This window comes from Elephas maximus, chromosome 1 (assembly GCF_024166365.1).
Source record: "Elephas maximus indicus isolate mEleMax1 chromosome 1, mEleMax1 primary haplotype, whole genome shotgun sequence".
Taxonomy (NCBI): Eukaryota; Metazoa; Chordata; class Mammalia; order Proboscidea; family Elephantidae; genus Elephas; species Elephas maximus.
The window spans coordinates 88029544-88044929 of NC_064819.1; the positions used below are offsets into that span (position 1 = coordinate 88029544).

The 15386-nt window shown below is 38.2% G+C and overlaps 1 protein-coding gene across 1 annotated transcript; it reads left to right on the forward strand.

Annotated features, from left to right (window-relative positions):
- The first annotated feature begins 14164 nt into the window (after positions 1 to 14164).
- LOC126064834 (olfactory receptor 10C1-like) lies at positions 14165 to 15127 on the forward strand. The gene has a single exon (XM_049864243.1). It carries the CDS (start codon positions 14165 to 14167, stop codon positions 15125 to 15127), a length of 963 nt encoding a protein of 320 aa, XP_049720200.1.
- The last annotated feature ends 259 nt before the right edge of the window (positions 15128 to 15386 follow it).

Consider the following 15386-nt stretch of genomic DNA (forward strand, 5'->3'; position numbering starts at 1 on the left):
AGATGAATGGATAAACAAGCTTTAGTACTTACACACAATGGAATACAACACAACAATAAAGAACAATGATGAATCTGTGAAACATCTCACACCATGGATGAATCTGGTGGCCTTTATGCTCAGTGTAATAAGTCAATTACCAAAGGACAAATATTCTATGAGACCACTGTTAATAAAAACTCATGAAAAGGTTTACACACAAAAATAAACTGCCTTTGATGCTTAAGAAGAAGGAAGGGGTGGGGAAGGAAAAACACTAACTAGACAATAGATAAGTGGTAATTTTGGTGAAGGGTAAGACGGCACACAATACTGCCGAAGTCAGCACAACTTGACTAAGGCACAATCATGGAAGCTTCACAGACAAATCCAAACTCCCTGAGGGAACAAATTACTGGGCTGAGGCCTGGGAACCATGGTCTCAGGGGACATCTAGCTCAGTTGGTAAAACCAAGTTACTAAAGAAAATATTTTACATCCTACTTTGGTGAGTAGTGTCTGGAGTCTTAAAAGTTTGTGAGGGGACATCTAAGGTGCTCCACTAGTCCCACCCTGTCTGGAGCAAGGGAGAATGAAGAAAACCAAAGACACAAGGGAAAGATTTGTCCAAGGCACTAATGAACAACATTAGCACAGCCTCCACAAGACTGAGTCCACCACAACTAGATAGTGCCTGGCTACCACCACCAACTGCTCTGAGAGGATCACAATATAGGGTTCCGGATGGAGCTGGAGAAAAATGTAGAACAAAATTCTAACTCACAAAAAAAGGCCAAACGTATTGGCCTGACAGAGACTGGAGAAAACCAGAGAGTATGGCCCCTGGACACCCTTTTAACTCAGTACTGAAGTCACTTCTGAGGTTCATTCACTCTTCAGCCAAAGATTAGACAAGCCCATAAAACAAAATGAAACTAAATAGGTACACCAGCCCAGGGGCAAGGACTAGAAGGCAGGAGGGGACAGGAAAGCTGGTAATGGGGACCCCAAAGTCAAGAAGGGGAGGGTGTTGCCAATCAATGTCACAAAACAATGTGTGTTAATTGTTTAATGAGAAACTAATTTGCACTGTAAACCTTCATCTAAAGCATAATTTAAGAAAAAAAGAAAGAAGGTCTGTGAGATTAGTCCTGACTTCTCCCCTCACAGATTCCATCTTGGTATATTCTAATTGTCTTAGTCATTTAGTGCTGCTATAACAGAAATATCACAAGTGGGTGGCTTTAACAAAAAGAAATTTATTCTCTCATAGTCTAGTGGCATACAAGTCCAAATTCAGTTGTGCCATCTCTAGGGGAAGGCTTTCTCTGTCAGCTCTGGAACAAGGTCCTTGTCATCAGTCTTCCCTTGTGGGAGCAGCTTAGCGCAGGAACCTCAGGTCCAAAGATAAGCTTTGCTCCCTGCACTGTTTTCTTGATAGTATGATGTCCCCATATCTTTCTGCTTGCTTCTCTTTTTTATGTCTCAAAAGAGATTGGCTTAAAACTACCTAATCTTGTAGACCTCATCAATATAACTGCTACTAATCCTCCTTACAACATAGTGATAGGATTTATAACAATAGGGAAATCACATCAGATGTCAGAATGGTAGACAATAGTACAATACTGGGAATCATGAACTAGCCAACTTGACAGATATTTTGGGAGGCCACAATTCAATCCATGATGCTAATCTTGCCAGACATTCTCAGATAACGAATATTATGTACAAGTTAATATTCATAACAGATGTAAGCTTCAGTTTCAAAAAGAACATCACCTGACATACCTGTACATGATATTGCATTGAGAAACTAAATTTACTAAAGTATTTTTAAACAAAAATCAGCCTCGGAACCACACTGGAAAAGAGAAACTCAGATACTATTCTTTACAAATATGGTTCTTTTATCATTCATTTTTTAATTTAAAAAATTATTGTGGTAAAATATATATAACAAGATCTTGCCATTTTAACCATTTTTAAATAAACATTTCAGTGACATTCATCACATTCACTACATTGTGGAACTAAATCTATTTTCCAAAAGTTTTTCATCACCTCAAACAGATATTCAATACCTCTTTGTAACTCCCTATTTCCATCTCCCTCTGGCCCTTGGGAACTATTAATACACTTTTGTTTCTATGCATACAAATATGGTTCTTAAGTTCCCAGACACATCAACACATGTTTGCAATTATAAGCATATTTAGGATCCTACAATCTGGATATCTAATCCCAACAGAAATCTGACATTGAGGCTCATTAAAAGGCTTTCCCAAATAGTTGACTTCTGAAAGAAAATAGCTTCTTCCAAGACTCCAGAGATCAATAAAATGACATTTGACATTGATTATATGTAGGTTTCCCTCAAAACCTTTGGTTCAGTATCCTTGACGATGACAATAAATTTCCATTTGTATTTAGATTTTTTTTCTCTTTGCCTCTTATTTCTTTTCTCTTATGTTAAACTTTTTTTTCTCCACTGACAATCAGTCCAACAGTTAAATTTGTCATCCAGTATTTTGAGTATTCTAAACAAAATTCTTGGTTAATAATATCTTACTAAAAGCTCATCATAGTAACATATCGAGAGGTGTCCAAGACACTGAATTTCATTGATTTGTATAAGAAATCTATCCAAATTGTGACGCCACTTTGAGGAATAAAGGTGTGCCTGACCCAAGCCATGATATTTTCAATCACCTCATATGAATGCAAAAGCTGGACAATGAACAAGGCAGACTGAAGCAGAAGTGATGCCTTTGACTTACGGTGTTGGCAAAGAATATTGAATATACCATGAATTCCAAAGGACTGAATAAATATGTCTTTGAAGAAGTACAGCCAGAATGCTCCTCAGAAGGGAGGGTGCAAAACATTGTGTCATATACTTTGAACATGTTATCACGAGGGACCAGTCCCTGGTGAAGAACATCATGCTTGGTAAAGTGAAAGGTCAGCAAAAAAGAGGAAACTCTTGACGAGATCAATTGACACAGTGGCTACAACAATGGGCTCAAATATAGCAATGGTTGTAAGGATGGTGCAGGGCTGGGCCGTGTTTTATTCTGTTGTGCATAGGGTCAGTATGGGTCAGAACCAACTTAACAGAACCTAATAACAACGACCCCATATGTCTACCTGTTTGTTGTACTGTGGGGGCTTGAGCATTGTTGAGATGATGGAAGCTATGCCACTGCTATCTAATAACCATCAGGGCCACCCATGGTGAACAGGTTTCAGCTGAGCTTCCAGACTAAGACAGACTAGGAAGAAAAGACCCAGCAGTCTACTTCTGAAAAGATTTAGCCGGTGAAAACCTTATGAATAGTGGCGGAACATTGTTTGATATAGTGCCGAAAGATGAGCCTCTCAGGGTTGGAAGGCACTCAAAAGATGACTTGGGAAAAACTGCCTCCTCAAAATAGAAAGCCAAAAACCAAATCCATTGCCGCTGAGTTGATTCTGACTTATAGTGACTCTGTAGGAAACAGCAGAACTGCCCCATAGAGTTTCCAAGAAGGGCCTTGTAGATTAGAACAGCTGACCTTTTGCTTAGTGGCCATAGCACTTAACCACTACACCTCCAGGGTTTCCCTGTAAAGTAAGTAGATTTTAACGATGTGGATGCAGTCAAGTTTTCATTTGCTGATGTCACACAACTCAAAATGAGAAGAAACAGCTGCAAACTTCCATTAATAATTGGAATCTGGAATGTACAAAGTATGAATCTAGGAAAATTGAAAGTTGTTGAAAATTAAATGGACCACATAAACACTGATATCCTAGGCATTAGTGAGTGAAATGCACTGGCATTGGCCATTTTGAATGGACAATTATATGGTCTACTCTGCCTGGAATGACAACTTGAAGAGGAATGGCTTTGTATTCACAGTCCAAAAAAAAATTTCAAAATCTATCCTGAAGTAGAGTGCTGTCAGTGATAGGATAATATCCATTTGCCTACAAGGAAGATCAGTTAATACAACTATTATTATAATTTAGGCAACAACCACTAAGGCCAGAGATGAAGAAATTGAAGATTTTTACCAACTTCTGCAGTCTGAAATTGATCAAACGTGCAATCAGTGTGCATTGATAATTACTGGAGATTGGAACGTAAAAGTTGGAAAGAAGGATAGGTAGTTGGAAAATATGTCTTGGTGATAGATAAGATGCTGGAGATCACTTGAAAGAATTTTGCAAGACCAAAGACTTCTTCATACATTTTTTTCAACAACATAAACAGTGATTATACACTTGGACCTTGCCAGATGGAATACACAGGAATCGAATCGACTACATCTGTGGGAAGAGACAATGAAAAAGCTCATATCATCAGTCAGAACAAGACCAGAGTCCAACTGTGGAACAGACCATCAATTGCTCATATGCAAGTTCAAATTCAAACTGAAGAAAATTAGAACAAGTCAACAAGAGCCAAAGTACAACTTTGAATATATCCTACCTGGATTTAGAGACCACCTCAAGAATAGATTTGATGCTTTGAACGCTAATGACTGAAGACCACTCAAGTTGTGGAATGACATCACACATGAAGAAAGGAAGAGGTCATTAAAAAGACAGGAAAGAAAGAAAAGACCAAAAAGGATGTCAGAAGAGACTCTGAAACTTGCCTTTGAACATTGTATAGCTAAAGCAAAAGGAAGAAATGATGAAGTAAAACAGTTGAACAGAAGGTTTCAAAGGGTGACTCGAGGAGACAAAGTGAAGTGTTATAATGACATGTGCAAATACCTGGAGATGGAAAATAAAAAGGGAAGAACAGGCTTTGCATTTCTCAAGCTCAATGAACTGAAGAAAAAATTCAAGTCTCAAGTTGCAATAACGAAGGATTCTATGGGGAAAATATTAAATGAACCCAGAAGTACCAAAAGAAGATGGAAGGAATATGCAGAGCCACTATACCAAAAAAATTGGTTGACATTCAACCATTTCAGGAGGTACCATACGAGCAGGAACCAATGGAACTGAAGGAAGAAGTCCAAGCTGCAATGAAAACATTGGCAAAATACAAGGCTCCAGGAATTAACAGAATACCATCCGGGGTGTTTTGACTAATGGATGCAATGCTAGAAGTACTCACTCACCTATGCCAAGAAATTTGGAAGACAGCTACCTGGCCAACCTACTGGAAGAGATGTATATTTATGCCCATTCCCTAAAAAGATGATCCCACTAAATGTGGACATTATCAAACAATATCATTAATATAACAAACAAGTAAAATTTTGCTGAAGATCATTCAAAATTGGCTGCAGCACTATATTAACAGGAAACTGCCAGAAATTTAAGCCAGATTCAGAAGAAAACATGGGACGAGGGCTATCATTGCTGATGTCAGATGGATCCTGGCTGAAAGCAGAGAATACCAGAAGGATGTTTACCTGTGTTTTATTGACTATGCAAAGGCATTCAACTGTGTGGATCCTAACAAATTATGGATAACATTGTGAAGAATGGGAATTCCAGAACACTTAATTGTGCTCATGGGGAACCTGTACGTGGATCAAGAGGTAGTCATTTAAACAGAACGAGGGAATACTGCATGGTTTAAAGTCAGGAAAGGTGTGTGTTATGGTTGTATCCTTTCACCATACTTATTCAATCTGTAGGCTGAGCAAAAAAACCGAGAAGCTGGACTATATGAAGAACAGGGCATCAGGACTGGAGGAAGACTTATCAACGACTTGCATTATGCAGATGACACAACCTTGCTCACTGAAAGAGAAGAGGACTTGAAGCACTTACTGATGAAGATCAAAGAACACAGCCTTCAGTATAGATTACATCTCAACATAAAGAAAACAAAAATCCTCACAACTGGACCAATGAGCAACATCATGATAAACAGGGAAAGGATTGAAGTTGTCAAGGATTTCATTTTACTTGGATCCACAATTAACACCCGTGGAAGCAGCAGTCAAGAAATCAAAAAAACACATTGCAATGGGCAAATCTGCTGCAAAAGACCTCTTCAAAGTGTTGAAAAACAAAGATGTCACCTTGAAGACTAAGGTGCGCCTGACCCAAGCCATGGTGTTTTCAATCACCTGCTAGGCATGTGAAAGCTGGATGATGAAGACTAAAGAAGAATTGATGCCTTTGAATTGTGGTGTTGGAGAAGAACATTGAATACATCATGGACTGTCACAAGAATGAACAAATCTGTCTTGGAAGAAGTGCAACCAGAATGATCTTTAGAAGGAAGGATGGTGAGACTGCATCTTACATACTTTGGACATATTGTCAGGAGGGATCAGTCCCTGGAGAAGAACATCATGCTTGGAAAAGTAGAAAACAAACCCAACAAAGAGGAAGACCCTCAATGAGATGGATTGACACAGTGGCTGCAACAAGGGGCTTAAGCATAACTATGATTGTGAGGATGGTGCAGGGCTGGGCAATGTTTCATTCCGCTGTACATAGTGTTCCTATGAGTCGGAAATGACTCGATGACAGCTAAAAACAACAATATCCAAACTCTAAGTTCTAATATAAAAATGTTTGATCTTTAATTTATATGTGATTATGAGTTAGAATTGACTCAACTACAGACAACAACATGACCCAAATAGCAGAGGAAATAATTAATATAAATATCCTACTTGGTTAACGAAAGTTGATCAAAGTTTGCCTTTATTTTCCTCTCTTATCCTGGGACTTTCAGTCCTCTCTCATTCAACAAAAATTTGCTCTACTAATTCAGTTTGCTACTAACCCCTTTCCTTAGCATTCTCTCAGTACTTAGGTTAATTATTTAATAGGATATCAACTAATACTTGCATTAACTTACACCAGTACTTAAGATAGATGAATATCTCCACATTAGCCCTTGAGCAAGGATGATGTATTTTTATGTGCTTGTCTTAGAAAGCCCTAACAAGTATGTTTGATCCTTGGTGCTGATGGATGGTGAGAGGTAACTTCTGTGTCAAGGATAGAAAGTATGCATAATCCCAGCAGCTTTCTCAGTTTAACTGAGCCACAAGCTTGAGAGATTATTCCTGATTCTGTAAGGATTAGGTTCTGGGGCACATAATGAAAATTTCTAAAAAATGGAAGTTTATATCTCTTATATATAGTGGGCTAGTGTCCACAAATTTGTCAGGAATCTAGGCTGCTTCTATCCTTCTGCTCCAACATCCCTTGGCTTTAACATTTGTCCTTATTGTGAAAGCTGTAAACTAGAGCTTCCATTATCACATTGAATTCCAGGGCAGCGGGGTGGTTGGAGAAGGGTCCAAATAATGTATTCCTCTTCACTTAAGAGAACCCCTGGATATTTCAAACTACATCTCATCAGCCAGAAGTAGTTGTAGGATGCACCTAGCTGCAAGGGAAACTGAGAAACATGTTCTTTAGCTTAGTGCATTCACCACAATAAATAAATTCAGTATTTTGTTAGTAAGGAGGTGGAGAATGTTGAAGAAGATAACTAACTGTCTGGTCCAATTTCCATAAATCTAATTGAAATCCCCCTGGCTCTATATCTAATTCAGGGCATGATAAATGTAAGAACTACATTTTAGTCATATTCAAGCAATCAGGTTCTAATTGAGGAACACTAAAAGCAAAGAGTATAAACCAGAATACATAAGGTTGGGATAATAAATTCTTTATGTGGAATTCCAAAGAGGACTTCTGTGTCTATTTTAAGAAGACTGCAATCAGAGGTATTTTCCATCCAAATGATGCTTTTCTCTTCCTTACTTTTCCTGCTTTGTCTTTATATCATTTAAATAATAGATGTTCAGTACCTTGCCCCCTTTTCTTTACATCATTTCAATAATAAGCATTCCATACCTTGCTCTGTTCTTTACTACCCTAATATATATCTTTGGCTTCCCATTCCCTTGTGCTTGCTTTTGATAGAAACAAGTAGGTACTTTGTGAAACTCATATATAACTAGGAGAGCATTAGGATTTATTAATTTTAAAATGGTTATATTAGGAGACATATTGACTGAATCAATATAATGTGGTACAAAATTATTATAGCTATTTTTAATAACTATTCTGGTTGCTTTGGACAACAATTAAATTTGAATATTTTATGTTAACAATTTAGAGTGGTCAAAGAGCTGTTGCAATAATACATTTCACTTGAATTCATATTGTACTATGCACATAGCCTGTGAAAGCAGTTTCCAGAAATATAGATAATTCATCATTTGTAGCTGTTGATTAATCTGCTGTTTCACCTTTATTTGTCTTCCTTCCTAAATGTTAGCATTTGCCTACAAATAGTTAGGGGCAGACCTGTCCATGACAATTCCTGGGAGATAGAATCAAACTGCTTCCCTACATCTTCTAATGAGAAGAAAATAGAAGTCTCCAGGGGTGTAAGAGGAGCAAGAGAAGGGTTCAGAACAAGGGTGATAATTGAAATATAACTTAGTCATATCCCATTGTTTTTCAGGAAGAAGGAAGGCTCAAAGATATTAACATGTAATCAGCACAAACTTGTATACTTTTGGATTTTTTTGTGTGTGGAGCTGTGGGCATTCCAGGGAGGGACGAGATGCTCTCCCGTGAGACACACTCTACCTGTGATCAGCCATGGTCCCTGATTACAGCAAAGGGTTTCAAGTGCACAGTCTTAGAGGTGAGGATGGGGCAAATTTGTATCTTCTGAATGTTGGCTCTAAGGGGAGGGTGCAGAGAAAATCAGGGAGTGACTCATCAGAAGCTATAACCATCTACATTTTTTCCCCTCAAATATTATGATTCAAGGTATGTGACATAGCTGATGTCTTAAGAAAAGAGCAGTTGTAGAAGACGGCAAATTAAAGTGTGACAAAGGACAGTGATACCCAAAGCAGATTTCAGTTCTGATCAGTATTTTAATCAGTTATTCTCTCCTTCTCCAAAGAGTAAGCAATTCACTCAGCCTCCCAGTATCTCTTTCTAAATTAATTATTTCATAAGTAATTGATATACCTCTTATTTTAGAGAAATAGAAATACCTAGATGGCCCTGTACACAATGATCTAGGTGATAAGACAGTTTCTTCTGGGTTGTTAATGTATCATTTAACTAAATATTAGGTCCTATGGGGAAAATTGTGGAAAGTAATGGGTAATCATCCCTATACTGTGTAATGACCAATTTACTTAAATTTTATCTACTACTAAAGCATTTTAGAAATGGTGGTTACATAATAACAAATATTAACATTTATCATGTTTCTTGTGTGTTAGGCACTGTACTGTTTAATATTCAATGTCTAATACTGCATCATATGTTTTCTTTGGCTGATAGGAAACAAAGAAATGTCTCACTATGAAAATACAAAATGAATAAGGAACTGAGTCAGTCAAGGAACATTTCTAATTATGAGGAGCTCTCAAACTGAATCACTTCTGTTGGATTATTTCCAAAGGAGAACCATATAGAGTGTGCTGGTCTCGGATGTTGTGGCCGAGTAAGGTGGTCTGTGAAGTCAAGCCATCGAGTTTTTAAAATTATGTTATTTCCCTTCTATGCTTTTTTCTTACATCCAACTATCACTGAAAGTTCATATCATAGTTTAAACTTCCAGAAATTTGCTACTGTTCAGTGACCACTTAATGTTTTATAACATTGAATAGAAATCTAAAAGACCAAAACCCACTGCCATCAAGTCGATTCCGACTCATAGCAACCCTATAGGACAGAGTAGAACTGCCCCGTAGAATTTCCAAGGAGTGCCTGGTGGATTTGAACTGCCAACCTCTTGGTTAGCAGCAACAGCACTTAACCACTAGGCTACCAGGGTCTCCAGGAACCTATAAGATATTATAATTAATCATGAGGCATGAAACTTCTTTATCTTCAGATTACATCACAGTGCTACTTAGAATGACTTGACTACTAACTTTTAGTATAGAATATTATACAGATTGATAATAACAGGGAATATTCCATGCAGTGTTCTGTGAGTTCATTCATGTGAAGCTTTAAAAGAGCAGGAGGTTTTGCCTCTGCTAAACTACGGTTTAATGGCCATTCCTTACTTTTTATTCATAATTTTCCTGTACAATGTTTGCATTTGTGACTCAAAACAATTCAACGAGAAAGATAAAAAGACGTCGTTAGTCTTTATTTACAAGGAAATGATAGGTCAGAAAGCCTAAGTTTAGAAAATGTATCAGGTAAGAGGCAGCACCATTTCCTTTCTGCAGACCCTTGAGACCTGCCTTGAGCATCTTACTGTCTTTCCATGGGCAATGATGAAAATAATCACTCATAGTATGTACACAAATCTGTCTTTTACTACACAGATATCAAGCTCCCCAAACTAAGGCCAATAGATGAGGGAATAATAAAAACAAAGCATAATTAAAAAAAACATTTTTTCAGCTTTGTGTGGTTCAGGAATAGTCTAAGTGACAAAGAGACTTTCACTGCATTTGTTTGTGTTCTCATCTCTAGTGAGTCCTATAAATTTATTTTTACATGATTTAGTATTTCTAGACAGACTACCATTCTTTGTCACTTTAAATATTTAGAAGCATTCACAGGCTTTGACTACCTTATTTTTCAGTTGTCTCTGAATTCTGTGAGGCTTTAAAATGTACTTATCATGAGATTAACTTTTTTTTTTTTGCATGAATCCTGGAAATATCAAATGATTAATATCATGTGTTGATCTTTGTGCAGTCAGCCTTTCACCAGTAAGTTCCTCCTATTCCCCGACATCTCCTTACCTCTGTCCTCAAAACAGACAATTGCATTTTCCTTCTACGGTTTAAAGGGGACAAGGGTATTCATGATGCCATTAGTTAGGAAAGGGTCAGATATTCTCTTTTTCTCCCTGGGTCCCCCCTTTACCTCCACCATCAGTGTCTCTAAGGAAGTTGGAATTCCTCCCAAAGGTAGGAAGATATAACAAGATGCGTATTTGTACACTTAACTGACAAACGGAATGACAGAATGTGTATCTGTCTGTGGGTGTACAGATGTGTGTGTATATAAAACACGTACATATGCTTTGGTGAAGGCACCTAGTGCATTTTTTTATTCATAATAATTTGGATTCTCAAAAAGCATGCTTTTGCTTTATGTATTACCAAAAAACCCATTGCCATTAAGTTGGCTGTGACTTATAGCAACCCTATAGGATTTTTTTTTTTTTTTTAAATAGGACAAAGTAGAACTTCCTCATAGATTTTTCAAGGAGTGCCTGGTGGATTTGAACTGCCAACCTTTTAGTTAGCACCTGTAGCACTTAATCACTACGCCACCAGGGTTGCTGCTTCATGTATACTCACTTCAAATGTATAGTTAATGTGATCAAAACCCAAAACCCAGTGCCGCCGAGTTGATTCCGACCCATAGTGAACCTATAGGACAGAACCACTCTATAGAGTTTCCAAGGAGCACCTGGCGGATTCGAACTGCCAACCCTTTAGTTAGTACCCGTAGCACTTAACCACTACACCACCAGTTAATGTGATATAAACAAGGAAATTCAGGAAAAGTGTTTTTTTCTGAAATATCACTTCATCTGATCTGAGTCCCCTTTTTTATACATTACATAAATACCACTATGCCTTCTTTGCTTGTAGTTGTAGGATAATTGCTTAGTGAACTGCTTATTCACCACTAAATGGGTTGATTAAAGAATTATCATCCTGCAAAAGTTATGATTCTTAAAATTAAAAATTTTTAAACATAAAAATTCATTACTGCAGAAACATAGGTGCTAATGACAATAGATATCAAACATGTGAACTGCCCAACAATTGCTGCGTGATTCAAGCAGAATCTCCTAAATTTCAAGAGGATTAAATGATAGGCAGAGCCTAAAAATAGGTAATGTAATACTGCTAAATGTGAGGATGGCACAGGACTGGGCAGTGTTTCATTCTATTGTACACAGGACAGCTATGAGTTGGATTCGACTCCACGGCACCTAACAACAAGAACAACAAATACGTAGATGAGGATATGTGATATGGTTTCTGCAGGATGAACTAAAACCTTGTGCAAATATAGAAGTTCAAGACTTTGATATAGATTCAAGATAACATATATGAAAATGATGAAAGATTTTGATTGGTGATTTGTCCAATGAATCAACAATATTGGATTTTGCCAGACACTATCTGATAACATGACCTCAGGTTATCTATCAGGTTATGCTAACAGACAAGTAGAGTCCATAACATTAGATGTAAAATCCACTCATTCTTCTGCTCTTTTCAGAGCAAACATAGTTCATTTCCAGTTGATGATATTTCAAACAGAACAGTGCAAACTGCAGTACTATCACTGAAAGAACAGGAAATCTTTTGTCAGGAATTGATAATCAGTGTTATACAGTGAAACCTGTAAAAGCCAAAACTCAATGGGGTTGCCTTGTTTTTCCAGATCTCTCAAGTCTTCCCCTTTTACAGGGTGCACTCTTACCACTTTCTATTACTCTCTACCAGTGGAAAATATTTTCATTTTCCTTCTCTAACAGGTTTCCACCTTACACAGCTTCCAGATTTCACAGATTTTACTGTATTTGTGATGTTTTAGGGGGATGGGATTTTACTTAGTTGACTTCAAAAAATAGAATACCACCAAAGGGCTGAATATACAGGTAGCCAGAGTAAAACTTAACATTAGAACTCTTTTTTCCTTACATAAGACTTATGAATTGCTAAAGGTTTTAGATATAATGTAATTCCTGCAACCTGGATCTGAGATACTCCCGGAAAGGAATGAGCAAGTAATTGATATCAGAGTGGTGTAAGCGGCATCTCAGCAGTGACAAACAAACATTGCCATCAAGCCGATTCACACTCATGATGACTCCATGTGTTGCAGAGAACAGCACTTCACAGGGTTCTCAAGGCTGTGACCTCACCGAAGAAAATCATCAGGCCTCTCTTTCAAGGCATCTCTGGGTGGGTTTGAAACACCAATCTTTCAGTCAGTATCCAAGCACTTAACCTTCTGCATTGCCCAAGGACTCCCATAGCAGTGAAAAGAACACAGTGGACAGGATGAGTAACTAACTAGCACAGGGACAGGAAGGGCCAGTGTCAGGAAGGGTTTCCAAAGACCAGGAAAACTATGTTTGAACTTGAACATAGATATTCAGTTCACTAGGTGAGAAACCAGGGAAGCAAATTTCAACCCCCCATGGGAAAATGACCACAAGGCAAGGAAATAAGTGTAGCAAGTCATGTACTAAAGGATCCAAGTAGTGTGTTATGATTGTAACATGGGGTCCATTTGGGTAAAGGAAGAGGTAAAACTTTCTATCTCTAATGAGTGACCGGATTCAGAGATTTTTTTATGAATCACATCAAGGAACTTCAGTTTTAACTTGCAGACAACTATAATTTTCATTTAGTAAAGAACACACTGATGGAGAAAGGATGACAGATGAGAAATATTGAAGGTAAAGAAATTGGTTATAGTGATGAAATTTTCTCGAAAGTTCAGTGTACATATGATATGGATGGCTGTGATACAGTCTTCACATGGCTGCCCCTCCTTGTTATTCACATCTTAGCCTATGGGTTTCATGATTAAGAACCCTCTAGGACCACTCAATCTAAATTGGACAGTCTCCAGCACATAGCCTGGTTTTAATTTCATGCATTAAATCAATTTTTTTATTTCTTAAATGATTATGTAATTTCTGCTTTCCTTCACTAAAATATAAGCTCCATGTGGGAAGAGATGTTGATTTTTTTTCGTTGCTGAATTCCAGGACTGAAGGCAGCAACTGCCAAATATCTTGTGCTAAACAAACACCTGTTGAATGAATGAGTGAAGGAAGAAATAAAGTCAGTGTCAACAGAAAGGGGAAGACATAGATAGATACAAGAGATACCAGAAGGCGTTTATTTTGTACTATTTCATATTTGATTAAAGGAGGGGATGAAGAGAGAATTGCCCTAGAATCTTTTTTTTTCTTTTCATTTTATGCTTCAGTGACTAAGTGTATTTTGGACAGATCTGCTGAGATAGTGAGGATAGAAGAGGATTTCAGTTTAAAGTGTGTAAGGATGAGGGTAATTTCAGAACTTTTGAATTTTAGAATTGCTGGTAAGGAATTGTGGAACTTATTACCCCTCTGACTTATCAGAGCTCTTTAAAAGCAATATAGCAATTTGTCTACCTCATCCAAAGTTATCCTTCTAATGACATTGCCTTTCTCTTCCAGGTCATGAACCTCAATTGCTCGTTGTGGCAGGACAACATCATGTCTGTCAAACACTTCGCATTTGCCAAATTCTCTGAGATCACTGAAGAGTGTTTCCTCCTGTTTACCCTCATCCTACTCATGTTCTTAGCATCACTGACAGGAAATGCTCTCATAGCCCTTGCCATATGGACCAACCCAGTCCTCCACACTCCCATGTACTTCTTCCTGGCCAACTTGTCTGTCTTGGAGATTGGCTACACCTGTTCTGTCATACCTAAGATGCTGCAGAGTCTTGTGAGTGAGGCTCGAGGGATTTCCTGGGAGGGCTGTGCCACACAGATGTTTTTCTTTACATTATTTGCTATTAGTGAATGCTTCCTTTTGGCAGCCATGGCTTTTGATCGCTATATGGCCATAAGCTCTCCACTCCACTATACAACACGAATGAGTCGTGGGGTGTGTGCCCATTTGGCAGTGGTTTCTTGGGGGGTGGGATTCTTGGTCGGTCTGGGCCAGACCAACTATATTTTCTCCTTGAACTTCTGTGGTCCCTGTGAGATAGACCACTTCTTCTGTGATCTTCCACCCATCCTGGCACTTGCTTGCGGAGATACGTCCCATAATGAGGCTGCAGTCTTTGTCGTGGCTATCCTTTGTATTTCCAGCCCATTTTTACTGATCATTGCTTCCTATGGGAGAATTCTAGCTGCTGTGCTGTTCATGCCATCACCTGAAGGCCGCCACAAAGCTCTTTCTACCTGTTCTTCCCACCTCCTGGTAGTAACACTTTTCTATGGCTCAGGATCTGTCAGCTACCTGAGGCCCAAAGCTAGCCACTCACCAGGAGTGGACAAACTCCTAGCTCTTTTCTATACAGTGGTGACATCCATGCTTAACCCTATCATTTATAGTTTACGGAACAAGGAAGTCAAGGCAGCCCTCCGGAGAACTCTGGGCAAGAAAAAAATTTTGACTCGTGGGTAAGTATGTGAGGATCATGCAAATCTGCTCTTTGGAAAGGATGCATGCACAGTCGGAGAGTAAATAAACTAACAAATTATTGTGCATTCTTCCACCTGTCTTACAAGGAACTTCTTTAATAACAGTAACTGTAGTTTTGGAGACATCGCTATACTCAAAACAAAAGGCCTGATTGTTAAATTCTGAAAGGAAATTGGATACTGGAAATTTTTAAAAGGTGACTCCAACACTAGTCAGGATTCCAAAAATACTTTTGTCTAGT

Bases quoted from the DNA above. Each gene is read 5' to 3' on its own strand.
- LOC126064834 (XM_049864243.1), top strand. From the start codon at position 14,165: ATGAACCTCAATTGCTCGTTGTGGCAGGACAACATCATGTCTGTCAAA.